The sequence below is a fragment of the Erinaceus europaeus genome, chromosome 1 (assembly GCF_950295315.1).
Source record: "Erinaceus europaeus chromosome 1, mEriEur2.1, whole genome shotgun sequence".
Taxonomy (NCBI): Eukaryota; Metazoa; Chordata; class Mammalia; order Eulipotyphla; family Erinaceidae; genus Erinaceus; species Erinaceus europaeus.
Window position 1 is genome coordinate 70,681,726 of NC_080162.1, and position 22,358 is coordinate 70,704,083.

The 22,358-nt window shown below is 44.1% G+C and overlaps 1 protein-coding gene across 5 annotated transcripts in view; it reads left to right on the top strand.

Annotated features, from left to right (window-relative positions):
- The window catches only part of RNF24 (ring finger protein 24), a 97,364-nt gene that overhangs the window by 72,711 nt on the left and 2,295 nt on the right, over positions 1-22,358 (top strand). For all 5 annotated transcript variants that reach the window (XM_060186927.1, XM_060186937.1, XM_060186950.1 and 2 more), the window contains one exon: positions 19,967-20,046. In XM_060186927.1, coding sequence (XP_060042910.1) covers positions 19,967-20,046 — 80 coding nt within the window. The remainder of the gene's footprint in view (positions 1-19,966; positions 20,047-22,358) is intronic.

The following is a 22,358-nucleotide window of genomic DNA, read 5'->3' on the forward strand; positions in this document are numbered from 1 at the left end:
CAACCCCCACTAGGTCATTTATCATCCTTCTAGGACCTGTATTCTCCCCACCCACCCACTCCAGAGTCTTTTACTTTGGTGCGATATGCCAATTCCATTACAGGTTCTACTTGTGTTTTCTTGTTTTTTTAATGCACTACCAGGTAACAAACCCAGGGCCTTATGCATATGTGATACCACTGTTATGCCTGCCAGTCTAATTTGTATTCTATATTTTGAGAGAAGAAGAAAGGAAGGAAGAAAGAAGGGAAAGACACCAAAATACTGCTCCTGGTGACCTGGAATTATACCATTTTAGTCCTTGGTGCTCTCATATGGCCCCAGGAATGGAGTTCAGGGACTCATACATAGAAGACATATGCTGTGCCCATGGAGCCACCTTCCTGACGCCTAATGCTTTTAGTTTTTTTGTTTTGTTTTGTTTTGTTTTTGCTTCCAGGGTTATTGCTGGGGCTCAGTGCCTGCACCACGAATTCACTGCTCCTGGAAGCCATTTTTCCCCCATTTTTGTTGCCCTTGTTGTTATTTTTATTGTTGCTATTGCTGTTGTTGTTGGATAGGACAGAGAGAAATAGAGGAGGGGAAGACAGAGAGGAGAAAAAGATAGACACCTGCAGACCTGCTTTACCACCTGTGCACCCCCTGCAGGTGGGGAGCTGGGGGCTGGAACCAGATCCTTACTCAGGACCTCATGCTTCAGGCACGCCATATGTGCTTAACCCGCTGCACTACCACCCGGCCTCTGCTTTTAGTTTTAAAGAAAGAAACTACTGTGGTCAAGGAGGTAACTCTGTAGGTACAGTGCATGCTCTGCATGCTTGTGTAAGACTCTGAGTCAGTGTCACATACTGAATGTGATAGAGTGTTGCTCTGGTCTCTCTTTCTCTCTCATAAAACAAACATGTGTGCGGTTAAGCACACATGGCGCAAAGTGCAAGGACCGGAGTAAGGATCCTGGTTCGAGCCCCCAGATCCCCACCTGCAGGGGAGTCACTTCACAGGCAGTGAAGCAGATCTGCAGATGTCTTTCTCTCCCCCTCTCTGTCTTCCCCTCCTCTCTCCATTTCTCTCTGTCCTGTCCAAAAACAATATCAACAACAATAAAAACAACAAGGGCAACAAAAGGGAAAATAAATAAATATAATAAAATTTTTAAAAAAATTATTTGGGGAGTTGGGTAGTAGCGCAGCGGGTGCAAGTGGTGCAAAGTACAAGGACCAGTAAGGATCCGGGTTCAAGCCCCCGGCTCCCTACCTGCAGGGGAGTCACTTCACAAGCAGTGAAACAGGTCTGCAGGTGTCTATCTTTCTCTCCCTCTCTGTCTTCCCCTCCTCTCTCCATTTCTCTCTGTCCTGTCTAGCGACAACAATAATAACTACAACAATGAAACAAGAAAAAGGACAACAAAAGAGAATAAATAAATAAATATTCAAAAAATTTTTATTCGGGGGTCGGGCAGTGGCACAGTGGGTTAAGCGCACATGGCACAAAGTGCAAGGACCGGCGTCAGGATCCAGGATCAAGCCCCCGGCTCCCCACCTGCAGGGGAGTCGCTTCACAGGCGCTGAAGCAGGTCTGTAGGTGTCTTGTCTTTCTCTCCCTCTCTCTGTCTTCCCCTCCTCTCTCCATTTCTCTCTGTCCTATCCTACAACGACATCAATAACAACAACAATAATAATAACCACAACAACGATAAAATAACCAGGGCAACAAAAGGGGGGGGGAGCCTCCAGGAGCAGTGGGTTCATGGTGCAGGCACTAAGCCCCAGCAACAACCCTGGAGGCAAAAAAAAAACATTCATTACAGATAGAAATGTAGAGGAAGAGGGGAGAGAGAGAAAAGAGATGCCTGCAGTACTGCTTCACTGCTTGTGAAGCTCCCCACTACAGGTGGGAACCAGGGACTTGAACCCAAATCCTGAGCACTGTAACATGTGCCTTCAACCTGGTGTGCTACCACCTGGCCCCAACAAACGTACGTATCTTTAAAAAAAAAAAAAATGTAGATTATTTTTGAAAGAGAAAGAATAAGGTAATACTTAAATTTTAGCTGATTTTAATGCTTTGAATACATAGAACATGTCAAACACTGCCCTAGACTGTGAAGAAACTACTTATTACTCATCTTAAGTTAATATACTGGTAGAGAAGATGATAAACCAGAAATTCACACTAGAGTGGGCAGAAGGCTGTTGTGTATTATTTGGAGTGTACACTGAGAGGTTCTTTGTTTGATTTTTTAAAATTTTATTAGTGACTTAATATTGATTTATAAAATTATAAGGTAACGGATATAATTCCACACTGTTTTTACCACCAGGGTTCTGTATCCCCATTCCCTCCACTAGTTCTCCCAAGGTTGCAGTAGTCTTCCCAAGGCTGCAGGTATGGGTTGACTATTATTTCTATAACTATCTGTCTATATTTTTATATATTTACCCCTCTTTTTTTTATATAGTCCTGCCTCCTCTTTCTTTCTAAGTCACACCTACACCTATTACCACTTCCGAGTGTCCTTCCTTTTTTCCTTTTTTCTCTCGGGTCCTGATGAAATAGGAGTTCAGAGCCCTCTGGTCACCTTCCTCCTGTCATTTCTCCCCCTCTGAGAGTATGAACCAAAATCCTTTTTGGGGTGCAGAAGGTGGGAGGTCTGGCTTCTGTAGTTATTTCTCTACTGGACATGGACATTGGTAGGTTGATTCATACCCCCAGATTGTTACTGTCTTTTCCTAATGGGGTATGGCTCTGGAGAGGTGCGGTTCCAGGACATATTGGTGAGATCATCTGCCCAGAGAGATTCAGAATAAAATCAAAGTAGCAACTTGGTGGCTAAAAGGAAGTTAAATATAAAGCAGGACAAAATGGTTAACAAACAGGAACCAAAACATAGGAATAGAGAAGATGAGAATAGGGATCTTAGAATAGAAAGAAGCTAGCAAGTCTATTTTAGGTATGTTCTATGTTCCTAGGGGGCCATGACTTTTTTAGTTTTTGCTTGAGTTTGATAGCTGATGTGTAGGTGGGCTAAAAATATTGTCTGGGAAGATGGTGTCTGAGTTGAGAATAGGCCTAGAAAGTTGGATTAGGGCAGAGAGTAGCTCCTCAACTTGAAGAAAATCTGAGTGCAATTAACTGTTTACCCCATCAACCTGAATCAGGGCCCATATATATTTATGTTTAGCACACGAATATGTGTAACCTCTGAGTCCCTATAAGTCTGAGCTCGTAGTCCATGGTCACATCTGGGAACATTGCAGGCTGCATTCATTTCAGGACCAGTGTTTCTCAAGTGACAGGGTAGGGTGATCCAGCCTCCCTTCTGAGAGTGGGGCAGTTCCTACCATTGCTACTTTATGGGGAGGACAAGTTTCTGGAGTGACCTCCAAGAAGGTTTATGATGATATTCCTGATGGGAGTGACCTGTGGTGGTGGAGAGAAGGGTCTATTAGAGGTCTAAGCCCATCATATCTGTGTGGGAGTCCAAAGATTCTCTAACTAGAGCCTCAGATGATGGGGTGAACTGGTAGTGACCAAAAAGGTCTTCATTATGGGAGTCGGGCAGTAGCGCATCAGGCTAAGCACAGCTGGCACAAAGTGCAAGGACCGACGGAGGGGTCCCGGTTCAAGCCCCCAACCCCCCACCTGCAGGGGTGTCGCTTCACAAGCAATGAAGCAGGTCTGCGGGTGTCTTTCTCTTCCCCTCTCTGTCTTCCCCTCCTCTCTCCATTTCTCTGTCCTATCCAACAACGACAACATCAATACCAACAATAATGTCTACAACAATAGAAAACAGCAAGGGCAACAAAAAAAGGGAATAAATAAATAAATATTATTTTTTTAAAAAAGGTTTTAAGTGAGCTGGTCACTGAGAGTTCCTTGAAGGATCAGTATTGAACAGTCACTCTGCTTCTTGACTTTTGTCCTGAGGAAGTCTTTCTGAGACCTTGCACGGTACACTAACTGTGCAGACACTCCCACCAATTCCCCCTTTTTAGACATTCAGCTCCACAGCTGTAGCTATTAATTTTTAATTTTTTATTACCTCCTGGGCTATTATTGCTGGGGCTTGGTGTCGGCACTATGAATCTGCTGGTCCTGGCGGCCATTTTTTTTCTTTCTTTCCCCCCCCCTATTTTTATTTGATAGGACAGAAAGAAATTGAGAAAGGAGGAGGGTAAAGAGGGAGAGAAAAATAGACACCTGCAGACCTGTTTTGTGTGACAAGTCCCAGTTGCAAATGAGAAGTGGGAGCTCAAACCTCAGTCCTTGCACTGGTCTTTGCGTGTAGTACTATGTCTGCTTACCTGGGTGTGCTACCACCTGGCCCCCCGCTGTAACTATTTATAATCTTTTTTTAATCTTTTCTACCAGCTTAGGAAAAAAGCAACACTTATAATAAATAGTGATGGTAAGAAGCTGATACATAGCTATTCAAAACATGAGAATACATTGTATTTCAATTTCAAAAATCCTCTTAAAAACTCAGTCTAGAGGCTTGATAGTGGCACACCTGGCTAAGTGCACGTGTTACCATGCACAAACACACGTGTTACCATGCACAAACACACGAGTTGGAGCCCCTGCTCCCCACCTGTAGGGGAAAGCTTCAGAAGTGGTGAAGCAAATACTGCAAATATCTCTCTGTCCCTTTCCCTCTTTCCCCCTACCCTCTTTTTTTTTTTTTTTTTTGCCTCCAGGGTTATTGCTGGGGTTTGGTGCCAGGAATCCACTGCTCCTGGAGGCTGTTTTTTTTTCCCCTTTTGTTGCCCTTGTTGTTTTATCGTTGTTATGGTTATTATTGTTGTTGTTATTGATGTCGTTGTTGGATATGGCGGAGAGAAACTGAGAGAGGAGAAGACAGGGAGAGAGAAAGACACCTGCAGACCTGCTTCAATACTTGTGAAGCGACCCCCTGCAGGTAGGGATCTGGGGGGGGCTCGAAGCCAGTTCTTGCGCTTTGTGCCTTGTGCACTTACCCCATTTCGCTACCTCTCGACCCCCCCCCCTTTTCTGTCCTATCAAATAAAAAAAATAAAGCAAAAAAAAAAAAAGGCCACCAGGAACAGTGGATTCATCATGTATGCACCAAACCCCATCAGTAACCCTGGTGGCAATAAAAATGTAAAGAAATAAAAGTAAAACCCTTAACACATCATATAAGTTAGAATTGTTATTTAAATTTTGGTATGTAATGGCCATGAATTAGAGTTAAATTTGAAAATATTTTAACAACTATTTTATTACAAACTTGTTTATCTTATAACATACCTTTTTACATAAAACCAGTTTCTAAAAAAGAAGTGACTAGGGGGTCGAGCGGTGGCGCAGTGGGTTAAGCGCATGTGGCGCAAAGCGCAGGGACAGGAGTAAGGATCCCGGTTCAAGCCCCCGGCTCCCCACCTGCAGGGGAGTCGCTTCACAGGCGGTGAAGCAGGTCTGCAGGTGTCTATCTTTCTCTCTCCCTCTCTGTCTTCCCCTCCTCTCTCCATTTCTCTCTGTCCTATCCAACAACGAACAACATCAACAATGGCAATAATAATAACCACAACGAGGCTACAACAACAAGGGCAACAAAAAGGGGGAAAAAATGGCCTCCAGGAGCGGTGGATTCATGGTGCAGGCACCGAGCCCAGCAATAACCCTGGAGGAGAAAAAAATGACTATTAAATATAATGGATTCACTCAAAACAATATTGATGATATGTAATGAGATATCCGGCCACTCCCCTGAACAGAAAATATGTTAAGGGGCCGGTGGTAGCGCAGTGAGTTAAGCGCACATGATGCAAAGCGCAAGGACTATCTGCGGGGGTTACTTCACAGGCGGTGAAGCAGGTCTGCAGGTGTGTCTGCCTTTCTCTCCCCCTCTCTGTCTTCCCCTCCTCTCTCCATTTCTCTTTGTCCTAGCCAACAACAACAGCAATGACAACAATAACTAAGGCAACAAATTATATATATATATATATAAGTTCCCACCACCAGAACTCCGTATCCCATCTCCTCCCCTGATAGCTTTCCTATTCTTTAACCCACAGGGAGTATGGACCCAGGGTCATTATGGGGTGCAGAAGGTGGGAGGTCTGGCTTCTGTAATTGCTTCCCCACTGAACATGGGCATTGACAGGTTGATCCATACTCCCAGTCTGCCTCTCTCTTTCCCTAGTGGGGAAGGGCTCTGGGGAAGCAGAGCTCCAGGACCCATTGGTGGGGTTGTCTGTCCAAGGAAGTCTGGTCAGCATCCTGCTAGCATCTGGAACCTGGTGGCTGAAAAGAGAGTTAACATACAAGGCCAAACAAATTTTTGATTAATCATGAACCTAAAGGCTGGAATAGTGTAGATGAAGAGTTGGGGGGAAGGTGGAAGGTCTGGCTTCTGTAATTGCTTCTCTGCTGGACATGGATGTTGGCAGGTTGATCCATACTCCCAACCTGTTTCTAGCTTTCCCTGGTGAGGTAGGGCTCTGGAGAGGTGAGGTTCTCAGACACATTGGTAAAGTTGTCTGCCCAGGGAAGTCAGGATGGCATCATGGTTATTGTCTGCAACTTGGTGGCTAAAAAGCAGTAAGATATAAAGCAGGACAAGTTGTTTAATAAGCAGGAACCCAGAGGCTAGAATAGAGCAGATACTAGGGGTCTTCATGTGGGAAGAAACTAGGAAATATATTTTAAGTATGTTCCAAGGGGCCCTTGACTTTAGTAAATTTTGCCTGAGTCTTATAGCTAACATTGAGGTGGACTTAAAGTGTTTTCTGGAAAATGGAAAGATGGTGTCTGAGTTGAGAATAGGGCTATAAAGCTGGATTAGGGCAGAGAGTCGCTCCTAAATACGAAGAAAGTTTATAAGTACCATTAACTGTAAACTACATCAATCTGACCTAGGGCCCATATATACTCATATTTAGCACAGGAGCCTGTGTAATGTCTGAGTCCCTGTCAGCCTGAGCTCTCAGTCCATGGTCACAGCTGGAAACATTCTAGGCTGCATTCATTTTGGGGACCATTTTCCTCCAGTGGCAGAGAAGGCTGACCCAGCCTCCCTTCAGAAAGTGGAGCAGTCCTTGCCATCACTGGTCAACATTGAGGGCAAGGTCTTGGAGAGGCCCACAAGAGGGCTTATGATGATGTTCCTGATGGAAGTGACCAGTGATGGTGGAGACAGAGACCTGTTAGAGGTCTAGGCCCATCGTATCTGTGTGGTAGTCCAAGGATTCCCTGACTAGAGCCCCAGATGATGGGGTGCTTTGGTCAGGGTTTTTTAAATTATTTTTTTAATTATCTTTATTTATTTATTTGGATAGAGACAGCCAGAAATCGAGAGGGAAAGGGGTAATAGAGAGGGAGAGAGACAGAGAGACACCTGCAACACCACTTCACCATTCATGAAGCTTTCCCCTTGCAGGTGGGAACCAAGGGATAGAACCTGGATCCTTGCACATTGTAACATGTGCACTCAACCAGGTGTGCTACCACCCGGCCCTGCTCTGTCAGTTTTTTAATTGATGTGTTTAGACAATACACATTCAGTGCAATTATTGATATGTTTGAACTTAGATCAACTATTTTAATATTTTTTGTCAGCTTTCCTCTTTATTTTTCATTCCTCTTTTGCTTCTTGTCCTCTTTTTAGGTTATCTAAAAATTATTTAGGGGACCAGGTGGTGGCACACCTGGTTAAGAGTACACATTATAGTTCTTAGGGACCCAGGTTCAAGCCCCTGGACCCCATCTGCATAGGGGGGAGCTTCACTAGTGGTGAAGTAGGGCTGCAGGTGTCTGTCTGTCTCTTTCCCTCTCTGTTTCCTCCTCCCTTTCAGTTTCTCTCTGTCTCTATCCAATAATAAGTAAAATTTTAAAAAATAAAAATTACTTAGTATTATATCTATTGTAAAGGTGACTTTATCTCTGTTTAAAATTTTAATAGTTGATTATAACTTATAAAACAAATACTTAGAATCAATTTTGTTTGACCAGAGTACAGATCAACTTTAGCTGTTGGTGGTCCTGGAGAGCAAACCTGGGACCTTTCACATGCAATTCCAGTGTACTGTCTCCCTGACTTAGAATCAGTTTAATTTTCTAGCAGTTTAGTTAGAATATAGAAACTGGGGGAGGGGGAGGCAGGCAGTGGCACACCTGGTTAGGAGCACACATTACAGTGCGCAAGGTCCTAGGTTCAAGCCTCTCAATTTCTCTCTGACTCTATCCAATAAAATAAATAAAAATATTTTTAAAAAAGAAGAAACTTGGGACTATATGTCAGTGCACCTGGTTAAGCACACACTTTACCACATACAAGGACTTGCGTTCAAACCCCTGCTCCTCACCCACAGGGGAGAAGCTTCCAGTCTTTGGCTATTGCGAATAATGCAGCTATGAACATAGATGTCCCTTCAAATTAGTGTTTGAGTGTTCACTGGATAAATGCCTGAGAGTGGTATTGCTGAAACATAAAGCAGTTCCATTTTTATGTGTTTAATGAATGTCCATACAGTCTTCCAGAGAGACTATACCTGATCATTTCATGGTTTCTGTTGAGAAATTCATTCTTTTTTTAAATTTATTTATTTATTTATTCCCTTTTTGTTGCCCTTGTTGTTTTATTGTTGTAGTTATTATTGTTGTCTGTCTTCGTTGTTGGATAGAACAGAGAGAAATGGAGAGAGGAGGGAAAGAGAAAGACAGACACCTGCAGACCTGCTTCACTGCCTGTGAAGTGACTCCCCTGCAGGTGGGGAGTAGGGGGCTTGAACCGGGATCCCTACACCAGTCCTTGCGCTTTGCGCCACGTGCACTTAACCCGCTGCGCTACTGCCCAACTTCCGAGAAATTCACATTCTAATAATTAGTTCTTTGCAGAATGCATTATATTTCCCTGACTACTTTCAAAACATTTTTGTCTTTCATTCTCAGTAATTTGATTATGCCTAGACCTTCTGTTATTATTTCCACAGATTTTTGAGCATATGTCCCCCCCCCCTTTGTTTTTCAGATTAGGCAATTCTTTTTTTATAGTTTTTTTATTTATTTTAAAAAGAAGACATTAACAAAACTGTAGGATAAGAGGGGTACAACTCCATATAATTCCCACCACCAGAACTCCATATCCCATTCCCTCCCCTGATAGCTTTCCTATTCTTTATCCATCTGGGAGTATGGACCCAAGGTCATTGTGGGATGCAGAAGGTGGAAGGTCTGGCTTCTGTAATTGCTTCCCGCTGAACATGGGTGTTGACAGGTCGGTCCATACTCCCAGCCTGAGATTAGACTATTCTTAATCCAAAATATCTTCCAGTCACTCTTTTCTCTCTCTCTCTCTCCTCTAATCTACTATTGAGCCCATCTGTTAAATTTTATTGTATTTTCCATATCTAAAATTTTCACTGAGTTCTTCCTTGTATACTGTGTTTCTTTGCTAGCAACTTCTGTTTTAGTATTTGTTTCAAGAGCACTCATGATTGCTTATTTGAGCATTTTTATAACTCCTTTAAGGTCTTTGTTGTATAATCCAATGTTTTTGTCATTAATGTCTCTTACCAAGTAAGTTGTGATTTTCATGGCTCTTGATATGATGAGTAATTTTGGATTGAATCCTGAATTATGTTTTAATATTATATTGTGAGATTCCTTTTGTTTGTCTTTTTTCCCCCTGAGTACTGCTTATAGTGGTGTGATGGGATTAAACCTGGACTTCAGACCCACTGACAGGAAAATCTTCTGCTATCCATTATGCTGTATTACGAGATTCTTTTTCTTGTTAAATCCTATGGAAGGGGGCCAGGTGGTGGTGCAACTGGTTGAACACATGTTACCATGCACAAGGACCAGGGTTCAAGTCCCCAGTTCCCACCTGTAAGGGGAAAGCTTCCTGAGTGGTGAAGCAGTGTTATAGGTGTGTCTCTCTATCTCTCTCCCTCTCAACCTCCCTTCCCTCTCAGTTTCTCTTCATCTCTATACAATTAAAAAAAATCCTAAGGAGGTGTTGATAATGTTTTGTTTCAGCAGATGATTGATCTGCTTAGAGTTAAGTCACAAATTCCAACCTACTTTCTAAATTCTTTGGTCCCTATAAACAGCTCAGCTTTCAAAACCTCTGCAGTACTAACCAGCTGTCTCTCATGTATCACCTGGCAGTCAGATTAAGACCTGTTTAGCTCAGTGCAAAACTTTTTAAAATATATATAATCTTATTTATTTTTTATATTTATTTACTCCCTTTTGTTGCCCTTGTTTATTGTTATAGTTATTATTGTTGTTATTGATGTCATCGTTGTTAGATAGGACACAGAGGAATGGAGAGAGGAGGGGAAGACAGAGAGGGGGAGAGAAAGACAGACAACTGCAGAACTGCTTCAGTGCTTGTGAAGCAACTCCCCTGCAGGTGGGGAGCCGGGGGCGCAAACCGGGATCCTTCCGCCGGTCCTTGCGCTTTGCACCATGTGCACTTAACCTGCTGCGCTACCGCCCAACTCCCAGTGCAAAACTTTTATATATTTAATTTGATCCATACTTGTGCACATCAGGGGTGATCCCAGAAGGTCAAGCTTGCTCTCCCACGTCCTTCCCTCTTTACTGTCTCCCTTGTACTTCTGGCTCCCTGAAGTATTACTTTGCAGCTTTCCATCCAAAACCCACCCACATCTGCATTTGCACCACATCTAAGGCCAAGGAGAAAGGGAATACAGAGAGGGACATAAGCAATGGAGTTTGGTCACAGCTACAGCAGTAGAAAGAAAGTTCTCTTTCGGAGTTTTGGCTCATACACACTCCCGTTGCCAGCTGCTGCCACTACTGCTGTTTCCATCACAGGATACTCTAGAGGCCTGGGTACAAGAGAATGGCGGGAATATGAGAAATAACTGAAGGATTTGCCCCACTGTCTCTCTGTCTCCGAATTTTATAAATATTCCATGTCACACCCGGATCTTTCTCCAAATCACAGTGCTCACTTCTGGAACTTTAACTGCACGGAGTTCTCTCCAGGGACATCAGAAGGTACAGATGGAAAATTGACTACCAATTTGGAGATATTGTAAATTCTGGTGTATCTACCGGTTGCTTTTTACTTTTTTATTTTTGAATATTTATTTATTTACCAACCCCAGGGGAGTGGCACAGTAGATAAAGTATTGAATTCTCAGGCATGAGGTCCTGGTTCAGTCCCCAGCATCGCATGTGCCAGAATCATACTCTGGTTCTCTCTCCTCCTCCTCCTCTTCTTCTCTCTCACCAATAAATAAATAAATAACATTTGCCATGCAAAATTTCAGAATTTCAAATGAAATTTTCAAAATTTCAGTATCCAGAAAAGCACTCATTAAAACTACTTCTACGTCTTTTTTCTTAGACATATACTGAGTGATTAGAACTACCCAATAAGTAAATAGCTTTAAGATAATTGTTACCTTTTCAACTAGGGCTCTTCCAGTGATAAGTGACAGATTCAAATCAGAAGGACCTGAGGTATAAAAGGAACTTACTGACTCACTCAACTGAGAACTCAAAGGATGGACTAACTTCTGGCGATGTCGGATTCATGTCATTGTGCTTCATGAATAGTGATTCATACACTGCTGGTGGGAATGTGAAATGGTGCAGTCACTTTGGAAAACAGTAGCTCCTCAAAAAGTTAAATATAATGTTACCATATGTTCTGGCAATTCTGTTCCTAGTTACAAACCCCAAGAAGCAAAAACAGGGATCCAGATACTTGTACAGAAGTGGTCAGAGCAACTTTTTCATTTTTTTCCCTTTTGTTGCCCTTGTTTATCATTGTTGTTGTTGTTGTTGTTGTTTTTGATGTCGTTGTTGGATAGGACAGAGAGAAATGGAGAGAGAAGGGGAAGACTGAGAGGGAGAGAGAAAGACAGACACCTGCAAACCTGCCTCACTGCCTGTGAAGCAAACCCCCTGCAGGTAGGGAGCCGGGGGCTCGAACCGTGATTCTGATAACAGTCCTTGCACTTTCTGCTATGTGCCCTTAACCCACTGCACACTGTCTGGCTCCCACAACTCTATATTTTTTTTAATATTTATTTAATTTATTCCCTTTTTTTTTGCCCTTGTTTTATTGTTGTTGTTATTGATGTCGTCGTTGTTGGATAGGACAGAGAGAAATGGAGAGAGAAGGGGAAGACAGAGAGGGGCAGAGAAAGACACCTGCAGACCTGCTTCACTGTCTGTGAAGCAACCCCATCCCCACAGGTGGGGAACAAGGGGCTCAAACCGGGATCCTTATGCCAGTCCTTACACTTTGTGCCACCTGCGCTTAACCCGCTGTGCTACCACCTGACTCCCCTACAACTCTATTCTTAATTGCCAAAAGATAAAAGCAACCCAAGTGGCCATCAACAAATAAAAGGACAAATAGGGAGCAGAGCAGTGGCACACCCAGTTAAGCACACATGTTGCCATGCGCAAGGACTGAGTTCTCTTTCAGAGTTTTGGCTCATGCACACTCCCATTGCCAGCTGCTGCCACTACTGCTGTTTCCATCACAGGATTCTCTAGAGGCATGGGTACAAGAGAATGGAGGGAATACGAGAAATAAGGATTTGCCCCACTGTCTCTGTCTCCGAATTTTATAAATATTTCATGCCATACCTGGATCTTTCTCCCAACCACAGTGCTCACTTCTGGAACTTTGACTGCACTGAGTTCTCTGCGGGGACATCAAAGGGGAAAGTGTAGTGCCAGCACTGAACATTAGTGATAACCCTGAAAACAAAACAAAACACCACAGCCAAATAAAGTGTGATATGTCTAGGGGCCAAATGGTGGCACACCTGATAGAGCAAACACATTACTATGTGTGAGAACCTGGGTTCAAGCCCTTGCAGGAACAGGGGCAAAAGAATGGCATGCCTTAAGAGCAATGACATAGTGCTGCAGGTATCTTTCTCTCCCTTTTTTGTGCTTTCTCTCTCCCTATTTCCTTCTGTCTCTAAAAGAAAAATTAAAAAAAAAAAAAACCTGCTACCAGGAACAGTGAAATTGTTGTGCAGGTATCAAGCCCCAGCAATGACCCCAGTCGGGGCAAAAAGTTTTAAGATACATAATAACAATAATATGTGGTATGTCTGCAGAACAGAATACTACCAACCATAAAACACATGAAGTACTTGTTCATACTATGGCATGGACAAACCCTGAAGACATCACACTCAGAGAAAAAAAAGACACTGACAACCACATATTGTATGTTATTGTTGGGTTGTCAGAAAAGTCAAGATGCATTTTGGCATAGAAAAACACGTCGTGACTTTTTCTAACAAGTCAATACTTTCTGATGTTATTCCATTCCGAAAATGGCCAGAATAGACAAGTCCAGGGTGGTTACCAAGGATTGGGGAGAAGGTAGAGTGGGGAGGGAGTGCATATGGCTGTGGGCTTCCAGTGTGGGATGTGTGGTAGGTGATGAATATGTTCTGGAATTAGTGGAGATGGTTGTCTCATTCTGCATATAAACGAAGAATTGCTGGATTTCATTACTCAATGTTAACATTTGTCCACTGCTGCTTCCCCAGAACCTAGCCCACTGCTTGGTGAGATGTTTAATAAATACCTGTTGAAAGAAAAAGGGAAAAAATTGAATTCTATTCTTGAAAGGAATAAATATTATGGTGTGTGAAAGGAATTTTTTTTTTCCTTCCAAGGTTATTGCCGGGCTCAGTGCCTGCACCATGAATCCACCGCTCCTAGAGGCCATCTTTTCCCCCCTTTTGTTGCCCTTGTTGTTGTAACCTCATTGTGGTTATTATCATTATTGCCATTGTTGATGTTGTTCGTTGTTGGACAGGACAGAGAGAAATGGAGAGAGGAGGGGAAGACAGAGAGGGGGAGAGAAAGACACCTGCAGACCTGCTTCACCGCCTGTGAAGCGACTCCCCTGCAGGTGGGGAGCCGAGGGATCCAACCGGGATCCTTATGCCGATCCCTGCACTTTGCACCACGTACTTAACCCCCTGTGCCACCGCCCAACCCCTGTGAAAGGATTTTTTGGGGGGGGCTTTGTTTTTTTTTTTTACATTTATTTATTTATTTTCCTTTTTGTTGCCCTTGTTGTTTATTGTTGTTGTTGTCACTGCTGTCATTGTTGTTGGATAGGACAGAGAGAAATGGAGAGAGGAGGGGAAGACAGAGAGGGAAAGAGAAAGACAGACACCTGCAGACCTGCTTCAATGCCTGTGAAGCGACTCCCCTGCAGGTGGGGATCCGGGGGCTCGAACCGGGATCCTTATGTCAGTCCTTGCGTTTTGTGCCACCTGCACTTAACCCGCTGAGCTACATCCGACTCCCGAAAGGATTGTTTTAAAGGAATGTGAAGTCATTGGAGAAACCATCATTGAAATATTGGGAAGTAAATCCCGGGGCCAGGCGGTGGCGCATCTGATTGAGCATGCATATTATAATGTGTAAGGTCCCAGGTTCAAACCCCAGTTCCCGCCTGCAAGGGAAAGCTTTACACGTGGTGGGTAACTCAGGGCTATAGGTGGCTCTCTTTCTTCCTCCCTTTTTTTTTTTTTTAATTTTTTTTATTTTACCAGAGCACTGATCAGCTCTGGCTTATGGTGGTGCAGGGGACTGAACCTGGGACTTCAGAGCCTCAGGCATGAGAGTCTCTTTGTATAACCATTATGCTATCTACCTCCGCCCTCTCCCTCCCTCTCTATCACCCCTTTCCTTCTTGATTTCTGACTGTCTCTAGCCAATAAATGCAGATAATTTTTTTAAAAAATTTTAAAGAAGGAAAAAAAAAAGTAAAGCCCATTTATGAAATCTGATCTGTAAATTGGTAAAAATTAGTTTGACCCTTCTGGGAACATGTAGGAAGTCAGATCTAAGACTTTTCTTATATATTTATTATTATTATTTGTCTCCAGGGTTATTGTTGGGGCTCAGTGCCTGCACTACATGAATCCGCTGCCCCTGGAGGCCTTTTTTCCCCATTTTGTTGCCAGTGCTGTTGTTGTTGGATAGGACAGAGAGAAATGGAGAGAGGAGGGGAAGACAAAGAGGGGGAGAGAAAGATAGACACCTGCAGACCTGCTTCACCGCTTTGGAAGCAACCCCCTGCAGATGGGGATCCGGGGGCTCTAACCGGGATCCTTAACACTGGTGCTTGCACTTCGTGCCTTATGTGCTTAACCCGCTGCATGATCTAAGTAAGACTTTTCTCTCTGCGATTACCCTGGACTTTTGATCACTTTTATATTTGATCACTTAATATGTCAGAATTTACCTTGTTTTATGTTCCATATGGCTGTGGCTTTTTTCTTTTTCCCAGAGCACTGCTCAGCTCTGGTTTATGGTTGTGCAGGGATTGAACCTGGGACTTTGGAGACTCACACGTGAGGGTCTCTTTACATAACCTTTATGCTATCTATCCCTGCCCACTATGGCTTTAGGATTTGTTTAAGAAAAGTATAATAGGGGTTGGGTGGTGGCACAACCAGTTGAGTGCACAGGTTACAATGGGCAAGGACCCAGGTTCAAGCCCCTGGTCCCCACCTGCAAGGGGAAAGCTTCACGAATAGTGAAGCAGTGCTGCAGGTGTCTCTTTCTCCCTCCCTATGTCCCTTTTCTTCACATAAAATCAAACTTAAAAAGAAGAGCATAATGGGGCTGAGAGTGGAGGTTCACCTGGTTGTGTGCACACATTACCATGCACACAGACCCAGGTTCAAGCCCCACCGTCCACCTGCAGGGGAGACACTTCATGAACAGTGAAGCAGGTCTGCAGGTGCCTCTCTTTCTTCTTTTCTCTCTCTCCCTCTCCTCCTGATTTCTCTCTATCCTACCAAAATAGGAAAGGAGAGGGTAAAAAGGGGGGCAGGTGTATATAGTGTAATGGTTTCTTCTTCTAGCGTTTGCCATTCTTCCGTAGCCAGTCAACAGCGTCAGGTTGAGCCTGATGTAAAGTTTCGAGACCTCCTTTGAATCTGGAGAGGTGGCAGTCGTTGACTATGTGGGTCATAGTCTGTCTGTAGCCGCAGGGGCAGTTCGGGTTGTCTCTGGCTCCCCAGCGATGGAACATAGCGGCGCACCGGCCATGGCCTGTTCGATAGCGATTGAGGAGGGCCCAATCATAACGTGCTAGGTCAAAGCCGGGTTGACACTTGCAGGGGTCTGTGATGAGCTGTTTGTTCTTTACCTCAGCTGACTGCCAACTCTGTTTCCAAGAGTCTGGAACAGAGAAGTTCAGTGTAGGCGTAGGGGACCAGATTGGGTGATGAGACATCAAGCGTTGGACAGGGTGGGCGAAGATATCCGCGTATATTGGCAGGTCCGGTCGAGCGTAGACGTGGGAAATGAACTTAGGTGATGCCGCATCCCAACAAATATCTGGCGGGGCGATGTTGCTAAGAACTGGCAGCCATGGAACCGGGGTGGAACGGATGGTTCCAGAAATTATCCGCATGGAGGAATATAATTTGGAATCGACCAAGTGGACATGGGGGCTACGGAACCATACTGGGGCACAGTATTCTGCAGTGGAATAGCATAATGCCAGAGATGATGATCGTAGTGTGGAAACGCTCGCGCCCCATGAGGAGCTGGCCAGTCTTGCAATGATGTTATTCCTCGCGCCCACCTTTGCTGCAGTTTTTATGAGATGTTCGTGAAATGACAGAGTGCGATCGAGAGTAACGCCAAGATAGACTGGCTGGGCTTCATGCCGGATTCTCGTATCGCCAAGCTGCACATTAAGCTCACGCAAGGCCGAGGCATGGTGTAGATGGAAAACAGATGATACCGTTTTTGCAGTGCTAGGGATTAGTCGCCATTTTTTACAGTAATCAGATATCAGAGACATGTCTTTCGTGTTTCCTCGAGGATGTCGAACTTGGATGCCTGAGTTGCACAGCAGATGTCATCGGCGTAGATGAACTTCCTTGAAGAAGTTTCTGGGAGGTCATTGATGTAAATATTAAATAGCGTAGTAATATTTAATATTAAATAGTATAATGGTTATGCAAAGAGACTCTCATGCTTGAGGCTTCAAAGTCCCAGGTTCAATCTCCCACACCATAAACCAGAGCTTAGTAGTGCTTTGGTTTAAAAAAAAAAAAAAAAAGGAAGGAAAGAAAGAAAGAAAGAAAAAAAGAAGGAAAGAGAGAGAGAGAGAGAAAAGGAAGGAAAGAAAATGGCTTATGGGAAACCATGAATTCATAGTGCTGGCACCAAGTGCCAACAATAACCCTGGGGGGGGGGTAGGACAGGAGAGGAGAGGGAAAGGAAGGGCAAGGGAGGGAAAGGCTTAATAGGGCCACAGAGATAGCTCAGTCTTAGAGTACAGAACTTATTGCTGGAATCCTCAGAGGTTCCAGGTTCAGTCTCTGGAACCAAAAGCCAAGGCTAAGCAATGCTCTGATCTCTCTCACTAGGATAAATAAATCATAAAAGAAAGAAGCTGATGAAAACAGAGCTGTGACAGCATCTTGATCAGGAACTAATGGATGGGCAGGGAAGCAAACAGGGGACTCAGCCTTGAGGAGGCTCAAGTGGGACAGCAACAATCAGGCAGCAGGAGCCAGGCCTGAACACTCACCAGTTAACTGAGTGGCCCATAGGCATTGCTCTGAGCTTGCTTTGCTCATCTGTAAAGTGTGTGACTGCATCCACACTTGGTGTTCATGAGCACTGATCAGTGCCCAAGAAGTAAGGATTAGAAAGCACTAGAGTGGGGGTCGGGCGGTGGCGCAGTGGGTTAAGCGCACGTGGCGCAAAGCGCAGGGACCTGCGTAAGGACCCCAGTTCGAGCCTCTGGCTTCCCACCTGCAGGGGAGTCGCTTCACAGGCAGTGAAGCAGGTCTGCAGGTGTCTGTCTTTCTCTCCCCCTCTCTGTCTTCCCCTCCTCTCTCCATTTCTCTCTGTCCTATCCGACAACGAACAACATCAACAATGGCAATAATAATAACCACAACGAGGCTACAACAACAAGGGCAACAAAAGGGGGAAAAGATGGCCTCTAGGAGCGGTGGATTCATGGTGCAGGCACCAAGCCCAGCAATAATCCTGGAGGGGAAAAAAAAAAAAAAGAAAGCACTAGAATTCTGAGCCAGGGAGATGGCTCACTGAGTAGAATGCAGGGTTTGCATACCACGTGTACAGGAGTTGAGCATTGTTCTGGTTTCTCACATTTTCTTCTCTCTCACACACAAAAAGTAATTAAAAGATAAAGGGGACCAACAAGGGCAACAAAAAGGAAATAAATATTTTTTTAAAAACTTAACTTTAAAAAAATAAAGTCGTCTGGGAGGTGGCACAGTGATAAAGCATTGGACTCTCAAGCATGAGGTCCTGAGTTTGATCCCAGCAGCACATGTGCCAGAGTGATGTCTGGTTCTTTCTCCCTCCTCCTATCTTTCTCATTAATAAATAAATAAATAAAATCTTTAAAAATAAATAAAGAGGACCCAGGAAGTAGCCCAGTGAATGAGAGCACTAAGGTTCCAGACATAGAAATATGAGGTCCCAAGTTCAATCCCAGCATCCCATGTGTCAGAGTGATGTTCTGGTCCGTTTGTGCGCTCTCTCTCTCTCTCTCTCTCTCTCTCTCCTCTATCTTGTATTAACAAATATTTTTTTAAATAAATTAAAAAGAACTCAACGTTCTAGGTGTGAAGAAAACATCTTTCTAAGAAGTGGTGCCTAGCCATCTGTCAGAGCACAATCAGCCTTATCTGATGCACATTTGTGTGGCTTTATTTTTTGTGGGGGTTGGGGGGGCACGGGGAACCTCTAAAGCTTCTCTTCTCTGGGCCCCCCCACCCCCGCAAAAAAAATAAAGCCACACAAATGTGACAGAGAGGCAGGGGCAGGGGATGGAACCACAGTACTGAAGAATCCTTCCATGTAGTGGGAGGACAGGCTCAAACCTGGGTCATGCTTGTAGCTAAGCAGCGCACTATCCAAGTGGGCTATTTTGCTGGGCCTGGGTTCCTGTGCTAGGAATCTACTGCTCCTGGTGGCCTTTTTTTCCCCCATTGGATAGGAGAGAAATTGAGAGGGGAGGGGAAGAGAGGAGGGACAGAAAGATGCCTTCAGAGACCTGCTTCACCACTTGTGAAGTGACCCCCCCACAGGTAGGGAGCCTGAGGCTTGAACCAGGATCCTTACACAGGTCCTTGCATTTCGTGCTATGTGCACTTAACCCAGTGCACCACCACCTGCCCCCCCCCCAGTGAGCTATTTTGTCAGCTCCATTTTTGTAACTTTAAATTCAGTAACTTTTTAAAATTTATTTTATAATTATTCCCTTTTATTGTACTTGTTTTATTGTTGTAGTTATTAATGTCATTGTTGTTGGATAAGACAGCGAAATGGAGAGAGGAGGGGAATACAGAGAGGGGGGAGAGAAAGATAGACACCTGCAGACCTGCTTCACCGCCTGTGAAGCGACTCCCCTGCAGGTGGGGAGCTGGGGGCTCGAACCGGGATTCTTATGCTGGTCCTTGCACTTTGCGCTTAACCCGCTGCGTTACCGCCGGACTCCCAAATTCAGTAACTTGTCAATAACTTTTTACATAGAAAGGACACTGACAGAACATCATGAGGGACCCCAAAAACTAGAAAAGCATGTTACTGTATACTGTGCCCTAGTTTATAGTTTCCACATACATATTCTCATTTCGGAGTGGGAGAGGCTTTCTTCCCCGGGATACAAGTGGTCACCGTCAGGGAATGTGCTGCTGAGCAGTCAGCCCCTCAACACTATGCTCAGCCTTGAATGAAAGCAAGCCTGAAACAGATTCTGCTGGTGCACTGGGAGGGACCTGTGCCTTCTCTTCTCCTGTGTGCTCGCCATCTTGAAGACATGTAACAGGAGAACTGAAGGTTCTTCAGTTTGTGTGATTTAAGGAGTTATGGAACCTTGTAAGTTCCTTGCTCGGGGCATGCATTTTACTTTGTGGCATAGAAGAGTACTTTGCAGACACTTGGCCTCATCTGTACCTTTGTCTTTCAGCTCTGTGCAGTGTGTCTAGAAGACTTCAAGCCCCGAGATGAGTTGGGGATTTGCCCATGTAAACATGCCTTCCACAGAAAGTGAGTATTGATGGGTGTGGGATCATTTAAGGGGACTCATGCTGAGGCACACTAACCAGCTTACTTGTGGGCTTTGGGGGCAGTGCCAGACAAGTTGGGTGACTTGATGACTGGTCTGTAATGCAGAAAACACCCATGGGACAGTGTGTATGTGACGATTAAAGGGATCAGTGTAGTGGAACCACCACAGCAGGACTTAAGGCTGAGAGCCAGACAAACCCTCACTTCTTTGGAGCCGAGGCTATAAACAACTCTTTAACTGGAATTTTCCAATGAAAGTGCTCATATTCTAAAAGCTTAATCAAAACCATCGTCATAAGTTAATACAGTATCAGAACAGGGTAAACAGGGTAACAAAATAGTTGAGCTACAGAAAACAACAGATGGGTGAGAGAACAGAATAAGTGAGGCAGAAAACAGAATTAGCAAGATTGAGGATGAATTGGAGAATAAGAGAAGTACTATAGTCCATTACCCCTCCCATAAAATGGGGAAATGTCTTTGTGAAGTAACATCGTATTATGACATAATTTAAGTTTTAGTTGTGTATCATTATAATCAACATCTGTACATACTACATTAAATTTACTATTAAAAGTCCAGTTCTACCCCCTAAAAAAAAAAGAAAAGAATTCTGAGGGGCCAAGTGGTGGCGCACCTGGTTAAGCGCACATATTACAATTCGTAAGGACCCAGGTTCAAGCCCTTGGTCCCCACCTGTAGGGGGAAAGCTTCATGAGTGGTGAAGTAGAGCTGTAGGTGTCTCTCTCTCTCTCTCTCTCTCTCCTCTCTCAATTTCTCTCTGTGTCTATCCAGTAATAAATAAATAATTTTTTTTAAATGAATTCTGAAAGTATAAATGGTAGTGTTGGGGCATTTGTTCTCCTTACTACAAATATAATGTCCTGCCTTTACTTGAAACTTTATGAGATTTATATTTCTATTAGAAAATTTTGTTTCGGGAGTCAGGCGGTAGTGCAGTGGGTTAAGCGCAGGTGGCGCAAAGTACAAGGACCTGGTATAAGGATCCCAGTTAGATCCCCCGCTCCCCACCTGCAGGGGAGTTGCTTCACAAGAAATGAAGCAGGTCTGCAGGTGTCTATCTTTCTCTCCCCCTCTCTGTCTTCCCCTCCTCTCTCCATTTATCTCTTTCCTATCCAACAACGACAACACCAATAACTACAACAATAAAACAAGGGCAACAAAAGGAAATAAATAAATAGAAAAATTTGTTTCTGGGAGTAGGGCGGTAGCACAGTGGGTTAAGTGCACATGGCACGAAGCGCAAGGACCGGCGCAAGGATCCCGGTTCGAGCCCCTGGCTCCCCACCTGCAAGGGAGTCGCTTCACAAGTGGTGAGACAGGTCTGCAGGTGTCTGTCTTTTTCTCCCCCCTCTGTCTTCCCCTCCTCTCTCCATTTCTCTGTCCTATCCCACAACAACGAGCAATAACAACAAGAACAAGAGCAACATGGCAACAAAAAGTTGGGTGGGGGGATCGCCTCCAGGAGCAGTGGATTTGTAGTGCAGGCACCAAGCCCCAGCAATAACCCTGGAGAGAAAAAAGAAAGGAAAAAAAAAGAAAATTTTGATTTTATTCAAATATTCCCCTTTGGGGAGTCAGGCGGTAGCACAGTGGGTTAAGCGAATGTGGTACAAAGTACAAGGACCAGCATAAGGATCCCAGTTCAAGCCCCCGGCTCCCCACCTGCAAGGGAGTCTCTTCACAGGCGGTGAAGCAGGTCTGCAGGTGTCTTTCTCTCCCCCTCTCTGTCTTCTCCTCCTCTCTCCATTTCTCTCTGTCCTATCCAACAACGACGATATCAATAAAACAATAACTACAACAGTAAAACAAGAGTAACAAAAAGGAATAAATAAATATTTTTAAAAACTCTTTAAAAAAAGATATCACAGTAGCGCAGTGATTAAGCACAGGTGGTGCAAAGTACAAGGACCAGCGTAAGGATCCTGATTCAACCCCACCTGCAGGGGAGTCTCTTCCAGGCGGTGAAGCAGGTCTGCAGGTCTATTTCTCTCCTCCTCTGTTTTCCCCTCCTCTCTCCACTTCTCTCTGTCCTATCCAACAATGACAACATCAATAATAACTACAACAGTAAAACAAGGGCAACAAAAAGGAAATAAATATTTTTTTAAAAGATATAGACATTCCCCTTTTATCTTTCCATATTAATCATCTTTGTTTTGTCCACTTTATTTTTGTATTTTTATTTATTCTGGATAAAGACAGAAATTGTGAGGGAAGAAGATAGGGAAGCAGATACCTGCAGCTCTGCTTCACCACCTGTGAAGCTT